A 13569-nucleotide genomic window follows, 5' to 3' on the forward strand; every position below is an offset into this window, starting at 1 on the left:
TGGCAGTATAACCCCATTTCTGGACAGTAGATACAGTTTATTATTCCCACAATACTTGGTTTCATTCCACTGTTTCAGCATTTGGCTGTAATAATTGTTAACTAATTTAAAGTAACAGGAGTAGAATTTATTTGGCTTTTGCTGTTCCAGATCTCCTTACTTGATCATTGTATCTTCATTGCTAGTGGTGAGGAAGTTTGAATTCAGTTTTTGCTCACTGAATAATAAAAATGCAGGGTTTTACTTTCTGTTCTTCTCTTCCCGAAAAGGTGTTGAGAACTTGATGACACAGTTAGTGAACTGCATGTGATTGTCTAGGGAAGAAGCCACAGCATTTCATTTCTCTGTTTCTTTGCTCTTTCTAGTGCCCTGGACAAGACACGAGTGTGAACTCGCACAGTGGGCTTTCAGAAAGTGGAAATTTCACCAATTTACTTCACTGAGGGACCAGCTCTGGGGAAATGCTGTGTATCTGAAAGAAGCCAATGCAATCAGCGTAGAGTTAAAGAAAAAGGTAGGGACATGCAGAGTAGCTTCTTGTATTTTCTGACTCATCAACTTTTTACTGTATCATCCTGCTTCAAACACTCAGGAGTTACTTGTAGTCATTTAAGTTATGTTTCTTGCTTGTTAGTTTGGGAAAATCGTGAGTCTGGTTCAGACTTTTGGCTGAACGAACATCCTATGCAAATCTGGGTGATACATTCTTCTCTTCATTTCCCTTATGCTGTTCCTGTCAATATTGTACACGTACATTCAGGTACATCTGCCCAGGGCCCTGTCTTTTCCTTTTTGCTTTTAACTTTTAAGTGGTCATTCATCTTTCCAGAAGTGCATGCTGCAGGATGTGCTAGGTCTATAGTTTTCCACACCTCTGCAGGCTGTGACAAGAAAGGCAAGAAATCTGTACCCAGCTGAAACATATGCTTTATGCCATTTTGAGACCAAAAAGAAAAAAAAAGTGACTTAAAAAAAACCTGAATCTCTTCACAGAGGTGAAAGTCAAACTGGCTTCATATGTTGCCTTAGGTTAGGTGTGTGTTCCCTTTGTGATGCTGATTTAGTATCTTTTCTTTTCCCATTCAGGTGCAGTTCCAATTTGTCCTGCTGACAGACACGCTTTACTCACCACTGCCACCAGAGCTTTTGCCCACCGAGTTGGAGAAGACCCGGGACAATAGGCCTTTCCCTCGTACAGTGGTAGCTGTGGAAGTTCAGGATCTGAAGAATGGAGCAACACATTACTGGTCCTTAGAAAAACTCAAGTATGTTAATGTTACTGGAGAACAAACTTAATTATATCCAAGCAGCTTCACTGAAAAATTTCACCCTTTGCTGTTTATTCTCTGTTGTACTTGGTTTTATTCTGTCTTCCCAAATGCCAACTTTCTGGACAGTGTGGTATGTTTTAAATACCAGTTTTCTAGATTGTTTAAGCAAGTACATTTGTTTTCCAGGATCTTACCTCACTTCCGCATTTAATTTTTGTAACTCGAGGTTAGATTTTTATCTTTTAAATCTAATAAGGCTCATCAGAGCTCATCTCTCTGCATTCATTTTTTTCACATTCCTTTCACTGCAATAGTTTCCTTGCCACCTGCTTTTATGTAACTTGGTACTATAGGGCATAATTTACAATAAAAAGCTTAAATAAAGAAGATTCTATTTCAATGGAAGTTACACAAATTCTGCCTGTAATCCAGATTATTTTCATGATATTCTTCCAAATAGGCAAAAGACACTTGTCTTTTCCACATTCACTAAATACTGACTGAGTAACTTTTGTCCACTAATAGCTTCTAGACAAACTATTTTGCATTATGAAACACTTGTTTTCTTCCATGAAATAAATAGAAGTCTTTAATGGCATCAGTTCAATTTTGAATCAAAATGACAATGTTTCTGGAGTGGAATGCAGAAAACCTGCATAAATTACTCAACAACAACATTATGTCAGGATTAGATGTGGGAGAAGAATATGTAGAAGTTTGAACGAAATCTGACGTTTATGTAAGTTTCTGCAGTGACCTTGCCTCAGGCATAGTGGGTTTTCCTAGAATCCCTAGCATGTCGGAGAACTAGTACAGCACCAGACTTAGTGGTACAGACTTCTCTGGTCTTTATCCTCCCTCTCCTGTTTGTAATTTGATGTAGGTGAAATAAGTGTACCCTACTTTGTGTTCTCTGCTTTTTTATGACTCGCTCTTTATTAAGTTTTTTTAATCCCGCTTTCTTCTGCACAGGCAGAGGTTGGACCTGATGCGTGAAATGTATGACAGAGCTGGGGAAGTAGCTTCTAATACACAGGATGAGAGTGAAAGCACAATGACAGGCAGTGACCCCTTTTATGATCGCTTTCATTGGTTCAAGCTTGTTGGAAGGTATGTGATGACAATCTCAGCCGCTGGTGCATTGGTAACTTTTGTCAGTTCTGGATGAGCTTTGAACTTTTAATGTGGTTATAAACTGTATGGCCACTAGTGTTAGCTGTGTGTGATGTCTTTCAGGGATTTCTGATAGACATAAAATACAGCAAAGAGCAGAAAATGCTCTTTAGAATGTTGCCAGTTCTGGTGTAACCTTGTAGAATCTGATTTGACTGAACACTTGGTAAGTTATAAGCTTATTTAAAAAAAATGTAGCTAGCTAAGTTCTGTCTAAAGTCACTAGAGTAGGGCTCTGAGAACATGAAGAACACTGGAAACTGAGGAGAAAAGCGGCCCAGGGCCTCGCTTACATGTGTGGTTCGAATAGTCTGGTCATACCCTATGGAAATACCTAGTATCTGATGGGATTCTTTAATATGTCCTCATGTCAGCTGCACCTTTACAGTATCTTCAGTTACAAAAATGCTGTGTTGTAAACAAGATTTGTAGCTTTGTTAAATGGATGTGCTCTCAATATCTGTATGTTCAGCCATGTTTATATTAATTTTTCATTTATTTTCTGCTCAGTCCAAGGATGCTTTTTTCCTTTGTTAGCAATCCTTTCCCTTACGTTTCATTGCAGTCCGGATAGCAGTTTGAAGCCTTTGCTTGTTGTTCAGGTGGTCTCTGCTGATGGCAACAGACGGCTGTTAAATGAAGCATTCTTCTTTCCCCTCACTCTGTTAATTGGTATTCCGTTAACTGATATCTAGCTCCCCCATATTCCATGGCTGCGTGAATGAGCGTCTTGCTGATCGCACGCCCTCCCCCACTTTCTCCACGGCTGACTCCGACATCACTGAACTGGCTGATGAACAGCAGGATGAGATGGAGGACTTTGATGATGAGGCCTTTGTGGATGATACTGGCTCCGACGTTGGAACTGAGGAGGGATCAGACCTCTTCAATGATGGGCGCGACCCGTTTTACGACCGATCCCCTTGGTTCATTTTAGTGGGAAGGTTGGTGAGGTTACTGTGAGAATGGCCAAAAGGGACCAGCTCTTGCTGTAGACTGCAATGGCTTTGCCTTGTGCTGCATAGAATATCTATATATGTAAACTGGAATTGCCAGAGAATGGGTGTGGTTTAACATTAAGTTTAAATTCCTGTGTCTAAGGCCAGGAAGACCTAAATAATAATCGGGAAAATAACACTTAATGTGACAATGTGAGTAAATCTCTTTCAAGGTAACTTAACTGTCACAACATAGAATGAATGTGGGTTTGCTTATGTCAGTATTTAAGCATTATTTATAGAATGCTGTATTTAGCCATTGCAAGATCACCAAGGCGATATTACAGTAAGTGACTTTTTCCCATAGAAGAGAATCTCAGAGTATGGTGGAGGGTCTTTCAGTCCAGTCTAATAAATGCATTTTCTGAAAACTCATCTAACATCCTCTGTGTTTTAAGAGGAAAAAATGGCATGAGGAGAAAGAAGAATGATCCTTTCTGTATGAGGAAAAGAGCATTCTTTGAGATGATTTGGCTTCTTGGATGATGTATGATACTCAGTAGGAAGTATTACGTAGCGGAAGGTCATCTTCATTAAAATTCACTGGCTGGTGGTGTTTTATCAGCAATTTCCCCGTGCACTACACTTGAACTGCTGAAACAAGTTTGCTTAACATATTTTGGAATATTATCTATTTTGCCAGTGTAGATATGATTAAGGCATTATCAGACTTCAGGTTTTGGTGTAGACCCTAAGGACAGCAAGTTGCATCAAAAAGATGTAGTACTTTGTGCTGCTGCTTCACAGATAGCCTTGCTCAGACATGTTACCTATGACCAGAAACAGAAAGATTTTCAGTGACTTGTGTGACCCCTCTTTTCTGCTCTTACTCCCCCAATTATGCTTATTTGATTGCTCTGTAAGGCAATTTACTTGTTAAAGCAGTAACAGAGGTGGTTACCACAGACATTGTACAAAAGAGAGGGTAAGACTCCATGGCTGGTGGAAGGGAGGAGCAACAAAGAATGGACTGGAGCTTGACTTCATCCTTTCCTGTGACTGTAAGCAGGGAAGACTTCCATGCCCAGGAAGGTGGGATCTTTTGACAGTTTTCTCAAATGCAGGAAACTGGGTTGCATTATTTGTGAAAACGAGGGACTGAGTTTGTCAGTGTTTTGTCAAGCTTTTAGATCAGTTTAGCTTTGTCTTCAGTAGACCTGTTTACAAGCTGTGACTAAAACTTGGCACTTCCTTGATCTGGTCTTTGAAACAAAAAATTACAGTTACTAAAGATGCAAGAAATTGCATGAGTCCTCTTTGATCTCTGTGAATTTGTGTCCTCATGTGCAATGTCCGATAATGTGTTTTAGAAAATCAAATTCTTTCAGGTTAATCTGATCTATAACAGTCAGTTTGGGAAAGCCGTCTTAACTGACTTAGAAGTGGTTGTCAGCTAGTTAAAGCATATGTGCTCTTTTGCAACGGCTAGGACTGCTTTCTTGTAATGGTGCTGGCATACTCAGCACATTCTCCTGTGGTTCATGTTCTTTCAGAGTGAGACCTTCAGTCCTTGGGAAAAAGTTGAGCTATTCATCTTCATTTCACAGACTCTTCAGGAAGCACAAGCTGAGCAAATACAGTGCATAATGGAAACAGTCGTGCTTCCTGGCAATTACACAACTTGCTTCCCACTTCCATGTATTAAAAAGAATACTGAGCTCTGTCTCTAGACAGATGCATGAAGCTGCAGCAGTTAAGGGTACTAGCCTGAGCCATGTAAGCTGCACATAGTAAGGAAATCAGCTTGGGTTGTAAATTGTATTGAGGAATGAAACTTAGTTTGTATTATCTCGGAGTAGACAGCTGAACGACTTTTTCCCAGTTGTTGGTTTCTATTCTTTTATGGTTCTGTTCTGTTGTTGTGCTGATTCTGTCAGCAGAAAGCTGTTAGATGGTTTAGCACCACTGAGTAGAAATGACTTTGATTCTTCAGTGTTATCCGGAATGAGAATTCTACTTTTGAACAGATGAAAATACCCTTTGATACTTGTGACACTATGTAAATACTGTCTTGAGCCCAAGGTAGTGTTCAATTTATAACAAAACCCAAATTCCTTAACACTTCTGTGTACTGTTTTATATGTTGTGGAATGTGTAGAACAAAGATTGCGGGGGAGGATGTGTGTCATCAGCAATAATGAGGTCAGGTCACTAAGGAGAGAAGGAGAAATTGATCCTGTAGTTATCCAACTCCTTGGGCATCACAGTATTTTTTTTTCTCTCTCTCTTTGTGCTGTGACTGTCTTTTATTTATACTATAACTATTAAAGAAAGAAAAGAAAAAAAAAAAGAGCTGGTCCCTTTAGCCATCTCTTCTGGCATGCTGGGCTGTTTTTAAGGCTGATTCTATTTAATGGTGTTGACATATCAAGCATTTGCTATGTTTTTTAAGGGAGGTGGGAGAGGACTATGGGGTATTTTATTTACATCTTGAATTGATGTGTGTGTTTAAAAAATATCTGTCATCATTCCAAGTTCTGTTGTTTTTGTTTTGATTTTTTTAAAAATATTGTTTCTTAAATTTAATTTCTAGTTTTGTTGAGTATGCCATTTTACCTCACCAATCTTTCTGCTAATATAGCTCCCCCTCTTTCAGTCTGCTGGGCTAAGGTGCAGGGGACACTTGCATACGGGGTGTTTGGGGAGTGGGAGTCCTCCCAGATGTGGAAAGAGGAGGATAACCTTAAGATTTCATCCACTCCTGACTTGGTACTGTCTTGTAATGAAGCAGGTGGAATGGCACTGGAAGGCAGTATTGCTGCATAAACCAGTTCTTTTCTTTGTACAGCAAATGTGCCATTGCTATCCATTCTACAGAAGAATCCAGCATTTTCGTCACCAAACAGGAAGCTTAAAACTTTCTGTATTACTGCTTTTCTTTCTCTAAGTTAAAATCATTCCAGTGACCTAAGCGACTGAGTGGAAGGAAGTTAAGGAAGTTGAGAAATACCTTTTTTTTTTCTTTGGGATGGTTATTTTACCAAGGTCACAAAATTGTATTTGCTAATAAAACTGAATGCTTTGGCTGTCATATGTTGAACAGCAGCTTCAGGACTTTAGCCATGCAAATAAAAATATATTTTTATTTTTCATACAGGTAATGCTTTCACTTTTCACTAGTTTGGCTTTGAAGTAGGAAAGCTTCCGTAACGACTGCCTCTTCTAGTTAGTGAAGCTGTCTCTTACTGTGTACATACCAGTGCGAGGCTATTTAGATTCCTTTCTGTTGGGGGAAAAATGTCCGTTCACCCTAGCTTGAAATGTGGTTTTCAAACTGCGTGTGTTTTTAGTGTTGAGCATATGACTCCATACCTTCCTGAACTCCATCTCTGGTCCAGCCCAAGTGAACAATTCCAGTTTATGAGTGACTGTTCTCTTATATGGTGGGATGCTGCTTTCTCAAATGAGCACCACCTGAAATTTGAAAGCTAAAAATGAAAATGTGGTTTCAAAGAAAAAAAATACTAAAACTTCCCATTTTGTTACTTAAATGTAGTCTCTTCTCCCTTCCCTTGCTTTATCAGTGCTTACCTCACTTTGGAGCAGACTGAAAGGAATTAGATCCTAATCTTAGTCAAGTGTTATGTTGCAGTTTTGTTGGGTTTTTTGTTGTTGTACTGTTTTCTTAATGTTTTTGTTTTGCTACTTGGATAGCCTTATTAATCATTCTGTTCTCTATTGCATTTTGTCATCACTTTGTTCTTTAGTAGCATCATTTTTGTCTTTTCTGTTCATAACTGACACCTGTTTGACTACCTTGCCATTTCAAGGCAATTCATTCATTCTGGGAACGGGCATGTGAACCCAAGGAGAAATACTTACTTTTTAAACTTTGGTCCTTAGCTGTGTGTCAAGGAATTGAGTTTGGATCAGTCTCCCTGTGTTCACAGAACAAGTTCTACAGCTAATATCTCCAGACAGAGGCAGCGAATCTTGCATTTCTGTCTCGGCCCTCTTGTGTCACACAGGACTTTCCCTACAAATATTAAACAGTAACAGTTATAAATTTAAGGAATTAAATATACTTAATAATATATATTGAGAATATATATATTTCTATTATATAATATATTATGAAAAATATCTATTATAATATATATTATATAAAATTATATAAAATATACTTAATAATAAAAAGGACTGCAAGAAGGAAATCCAGTTAAACAAATGACCGGTGTTTAGTATAATTAAATACGCATAAATTTATAAAAATTACATACATAATTGGTTAGTCGCTTTAATGACTGGTAAAACTGTTGGTTAAACTTCTGTGTGTCTCAGTACTCTTTTGAAAATTCTGCAACAGCTCAATAAATAAAGCATTCCTTTTTTTCCCCTTCTCTAGAGCCATTCTTCTCCTGACTTGTTAGGCTTCCCAACATGTAAGATTTTGCTCAAGCTAATCTCACTGAAGTTCTAAGAACTTCTGCAATTCATTGCAGAAACATAAAATAACTTAATGTTACTCTAACTCTTAATTAAAAATCTGTACAATAAAACTTGTTAACTTCCTGTTCCAAATTAGACCCTGCTTGTATATAACTTTAAAAGTTAGTGTATGGCAGGATCATCCAGTACTGGGCCTAAATGCTGCTTTTCCTGTTGTGAACTGTACTTTCTAAGTGATTGCTGTAGAGTACTGTTGTGGTGTTTTGTTGGTTTTGTTGTTGGTTTGGGTTTTTTTCAAGAAATAAATAGAACATTCCTAAAGATATTTAGCTGTGAAGACTACTCATTGAATCTTCCAAGAAACCTAAGAGGTGACTTACGGTTTATTGGGGATTCCTGATTAGTCTGTATACAGTGTTATCAAATGAACATAGAAGACAGAAAACAGTCCATCTGGTTTGAAGAGTGGTTTTTATGTGGTCACTAAAACATTTGAGGGTGTGTGAACACAGTAGATCAATTCCCTTTTAATTTATCACTTCAAACTACACTCATGTGGTGGAAGACTCAAACAATTCTTTATAATCAGTAGCTCCTTAATAGACTTCTACCATCTTGCTAACAGCTCCATTTGCAACTGTAGTGCACCTGAAGTTACTTTCTATAAAGCCATCATCTTAAATTGTCTCCTTCATATGTCTTATAACTCACTAATGTAAGCCCTGTGTGTCTAGTATACTCTGATAATGGTGCATTTTGTGGCTTCACTTGGCTTTGACACTGCTGCAGAGCCCTGTGTGGACAAGATGGATACATGACCACAGTGCAGGTCTAATAGGTGGAGTAAAGTAGACTGAGGATTTGAGTGTCCCATTAGCCAACCAAATACTGCAGTCTGGTTTTGCAGACGATTGCCTAATGCTGTTTGTGTTTTCTTTCCTTCCTGTTACCAGGGCGTTTGTATACCTGAGCAATCTACTGTACCCGGTGCCTCTTATTCACAGAGTAGCTGTTGTTAGCGAGAAGGGAGAAGTACGAGGATTTCTGCGAGTAGCAGTGCAAGCTATAGCAGGTGAGATACTCTGAGAGCTTTACACTGCAATTGTTTGGTACACTGTGAGTAGCTGCAGCTTTAAGAAAACAGGCAACAAATCAAACCATTCTCTCTTATAGTCAAATCTGAATAATGCAGTGTTGCAAATAACGCCTGTTCTTTATTATTGACTTGTCTTTGAAATTTTTTCATTGGCATGAATCGTGTGGACCAAGCATGAATAAATCTTGAAATGATGCTACTGATCAGAAGCGTTTAAAATGATGGCATTGACCACTGAAGTTTATACTTGGCAGCTAATGCAACACTGCTTTTTAAGATAGTGAAAGAGCTGACTAGTGTCAGTAAGTATAAAAACTAAAAATAAAGCAAAGTTTTTTTGTTTCTGGCACCAAGAATTAAGAGCGGACAAGGGTATTTGCAAGTTTGGTAGTTGTGATGACTTGCAGACAAGTTAAACGTACCAAGTGTTTGCTCTTCTCAAACTATCTTTTTAAATAATGTGCTCCTCCATTGTCTGACTGAAGAGCATGTGTAGAATTTCCTGAACTGACAGTTTTTGGCGTAGTATAAACAGAAATCAGAGCAGTTTTCCTTTTTGTTGCCACGCTAAAATGTGTTGAGACTTGGAAGCTGCTTTAACATACTATTTCATTGCTAAGGATTGTCAGTTTTTCCGAAGAAAAGGGTAGATAGGTGGGGATGGTAGCTGCCTCATCCAGTTTTGAACTACCTCTGTAGGCATGCAGAGTTTAACTGCAGTCCGCTAGCCAGCTGCTAATATTTTATGCATTTCCCATATGAGATGAGCCAGTTGAGTTATACTGTTGGTGGTTAGCCATGTTTTATCCATCCTGGTGAGAGCACAGATACTTTTCATGTTTTGTCCTTTCTAGCAGTGGCTAACTGCCAACATCTCTTTTTTTTGTTTAGATAGGGTAACCCTGGAAGTTTCACTCTCCATGGGAACGTATAATGAAATCTCAGACTCTGAAGATGTGTAAGAATCACTCTGGCAGGGACTTAAACAAGTGAAATAAAATCTGCTTTAACCTGTACAGAAGTCTCATTTCTAGTTTGGTTTGGTCTCCTTGGCACTGGCCAAATATTTCCAAATAAATATTCTATTCATCCACCCAAATAAATGGAATACACCGTGGCTAATAGAAATTGAGCTGGGGATATCTCTTGAAAAAGGGCAGTGGCATTATTTGGTCCCTAAGTGAAGCTTTGGAACTCATTCTGAATCTTGGGATTTTTTCTGCAAGCATGCATTTACTGTGGAAGAAATATCTGGCGTTTAACCAGGCCTTGTTGTTACTCTCCACAAAGAGGAGGGGGTTAAATGGACAGATTGTGCAGACTGAACCACCTTTCAAATTTACAGCGTGTACTTGTGAAGCTTTGTTAGTGTTACTGCTTAGTTTATGGCTACAGAATTTTAGATGGCAGTTTAAATGAATTTATGTGGGTTGTTATGGGATGTTTATTTACCTTGGGTATAATAATCAAGAGTAAATAAATAATCAAAATGAGTACTCAGTTGTTTTGCATTCAAAATTTTCTAAAGTTTATTCATGATGAAACTTCAAAGTTTGTCTTGTTGGTTTACCACTCGAGTCCATGACGGATAGATTTCTGCTGTGACTTTTTCCAGCACTTACTCTACTCTGTTGCTGGATGACTGGAACCAGGCCTCTTCTGCTTTATGGACTGGTTTTCATTGTAATCAGAATTTCCATTTAAAAATCGGAGGGTTTTTCTCTGTCCTCCCCATAATTTTTTTCCTTTTTCTTTTGTTTTTTAGCTGATGAAGAAGCCCCAGATTATGGATCTGGTATTCGACAGTCTGGCACAGCTAAAATTTCATTTGACAATGAATATTTTGATAAGGTAAGAAGTCTTAAAATTGAGTTAGGTTTCTTTGAGTGCAGTAGTTTCTGCTTCTAAATAAATAAGTATTGTGGGGGAAGAAGGGGATGGCAAAACCGGAAACTGCAGGAATCTGTTACATGCTACCTCATTTAATTTTTCAGAGTGATTTTTCTTCAGTTACGATGACTCGGTCTGGACTGTCTTTGGAAGAATTAAGAATTGTGGAAGGGCAAGGACAGAATTCAGAGGTTACCACTCCTCCGGAGGAGATCAACAGAATGAATGAGCTAGGTAAGAAAGAAATGGGTAGTAGCTCTGGGGAACTTAAGGGAAATCAGTGATAGGGATTCTAAGTGTCCTTCAAGAACATGATAGGTACAGAAAGGTGTAACCGATGGGTTGCATACCATAGATGCTGGAGTTCTTAATTTGAGGAACTGTGCAGAAAAACTGTTCCCAGGTATTTGTATCTTTTGACTATCAGCAAATAATTTGGGCTCAAAAGAAAAAACCCGCAATATTATGTGACTAAACTGTTGCCTGAAGGAATATTTTTAAGAAAGGAAAAGAAGAATAAGAACAAATGATTTCATGTGGGATGTTTGTGTTTCCCTAAGACTTGAAGTCAGCCACTTTGGATGGAAAGATGACTATGGAAGGATTCACCGAGGAAATTGGTGATCACTTGAAACTGGGTAGTGTGTTTACCTTTCGTGTGACAGTGCTGCAGGCCAGTGGCATCCTTCCTGAATACGCAGACATTTTCTGCCAGTTCAAGTAAGAGTTTATCCTTATTTACATTAGGCAATTAATGGTTTGATAGAGAGTGCAAATAATAGTGGGCAATGGAGGGTCTGATTGAGAGCTTTTCAAATGAGTGGCAGTGTGGTATAGCAGAGAAAAGTGCCTTGTCAGTTACTGGAATTCCTTATACGAGCAGTACCTGCTTTGTGTTAGCGTGGTGTTAAGGAATAGTTTTGCAGAAGGGAATCGAGTCAGAGTGGACTCTTAAGTTACTATTTTGTATGTATCTTTAAGTTTTTGCTTGATAATGGCTTTTAGTGTGAAAACTACAATATTAGATTGTACATATGCTCAATTGCAATGAAAGCTACATGACCCTTGAGTATATCAGTAGCTCTTAAGTAAAAGGGTTATTTGTCTTAGTTTCATAAGAAAGAAGAAAAAATGGGAGTAATAAAGACATAAAACAAGTACAGGAATTGTGCTCCCAGAGGCTAGGGTATTCCTAGCTTTAAGTCATCACTCAACTCCCTGCAAAGTTCTAACAGAATAAATTAATGGGTTTCCTTTCAGTGTTGGGTTCACAGCACAGCAATCTTTGCTAAACTGTTCTGTAGTGGTTTATTTTTGTTTTATTTTTTGTTATTTTGTTTTTGCTTTTTTTAAAGCTTTTTACATCGACATGATGAAGCTTTCTCAACAGAACCTCTCAAAAACAATGGTCGAGGGACTCCCCTTGGGTTTTACCATGTTCAGAATGTAAGTAAAACTTTACAGGAATAGTAAGTGCCTGTTTTAGCACTGGGGAGTTGTGTGTATCCTTCTTGTTAATCTCATGAGAGGTGTATGGGGGAAAAGGGGGACAAGGGGAATGATTAAGAATAGGCAGTAGGAGGAGTGATCAGGTGACTGATATGGTGCCCAGTGGAGAACAGAATGCAGAATGGTTCTGTGTGGCAGATTTAACTCTGCTGTTTCACCTCTACTTCATGCCTTTGAATTCTGTTGCCTTTCCATGGTATTTAATAAAAGCAGTCTAGAATTCAGGAAATAAAATATGTGTGAATAGCAGTGTTCTTGATCTCAGATGAACTGAACATACTGTTCTTATGATCTGTGTAATCTTTGGTTGCATGCAGTCACCTCCAGCTTAAATGCCTGATGTTGAGACTTGCATTTTCTCCTGTATTAGAGAGTAGAATTAATGCCTAAATCAAAAAGGAATGCAATTACTTTTACTGTGAGTGGCATTAAACCATATGAAAAATACAAACTCCTAAAATTCACGCTTAGAAGATTTCTTTTTTGCAAGTCTCATTTTCTTTCTTACTTTGCTTAATAGATTGCTGTTGAAGTGACAGAATCGTTTGTTGAGTACATCAAAACAAAGCCTATTGTGTTTGAAGTCTTTGGGCATTATCAGCAACATCCTCTCCATCTGCAGGGACAGGATCTCAACAGGTATTGTTCGCTGCTCTGGCATGAAGGCTGCCTGCAATCACGCTCGTGTTAGCTCTGCAGTTCAGGCAGTACTTTCTCATACTCCTGAAATTATATAGTCACACCCTCACGACTAGGATTCCTGAGCAAGGTCGGAGTGCTGGCAGGCGCCTCTTTGCCCAGTGCAGTATGTTTTGTTAGTGAGTGATGGAATTGCTTTGCCTTCTCAAACATGGAAAGCTGTTTGGCCAATACAGTTGCATCCATGCTACAAACACTGTGGTGATAGAACATTGTACTCAGAATTTCAGCGGTGGTCTTGGTGATTTCTGGGTAAACCTCACCAGTGCTCCCAAGATGCAGTGCCTTGACATAGTCATGCCTGAGCATTTGAATTTTTGGACTCAGAGAAAGGGCCCCTAGTTGTCATCATCTTCATAGCTTAAAGGAAGAGGCTATTGAAGCATATGCTGGTTTTAAGAGGAAATGTCAGCTAAGACTCGTTTTTCTTTTAAGTTATTTTGGGAAATGTCTGTAGTCTACTTAAATTTTCAGTGCAGAATGGGGGTAGAGCAGTTGGCAATTGTAATTTTTTTTAAATTATTTTTTATTACTGACAGGTAGG

At 38.6% G+C, this 13569-nt stretch overlaps 1 protein-coding gene across 29 annotated transcripts in view; it reads left to right on the forward strand.

Moving 5' to 3' along the window:
- Nucleotides 1-13569, forward strand: part of KIF1B (kinesin family member 1B) — a 96641-nt gene that overhangs the window by 61199 nt on the left and 21873 nt on the right. For 11 of the 29 annotated variants that reach the window (XM_040585424.1, XM_040585427.1, XM_040585437.1 and 8 more), the window contains 10 exons: nt 363-514; nt 1087-1265; nt 2244-2381; nt 3140-3388; nt 8785-8903; nt 10693-10778; nt 10922-11051; nt 11378-11537; nt 12173-12263; nt 12847-12965. In XM_040585424.1, coding sequence (XP_040441358.1) covers nt 363-514; nt 1087-1265; nt 2244-2381; nt 3140-3388; nt 8785-8903; nt 10693-10778; nt 10922-11051; nt 11378-11537; nt 12173-12263; nt 12847-12965 — 1423 coding nt within the window. The remainder of the gene's footprint in view (nt 1-362; nt 515-1086; nt 1266-2243; nt 2382-3139; nt 3389-8784; nt 8904-10692; nt 10779-10921; nt 11052-11377; nt 11538-12172; nt 12264-12846; nt 12966-13569) is intronic. The other 18 variants (XM_040585425.1, XM_040585430.1, XM_040585435.1 and 15 more) reach the window with 3 other exon arrangements.

The sequence above is a fragment of the Falco naumanni genome, chromosome 3 (assembly GCF_017639655.2).
Source record: "Falco naumanni isolate bFalNau1 chromosome 3, bFalNau1.pat, whole genome shotgun sequence".
Lineage (NCBI taxonomy): Eukaryota > Metazoa > Chordata > Aves > Falconiformes > Falconidae > Falco > Falco naumanni.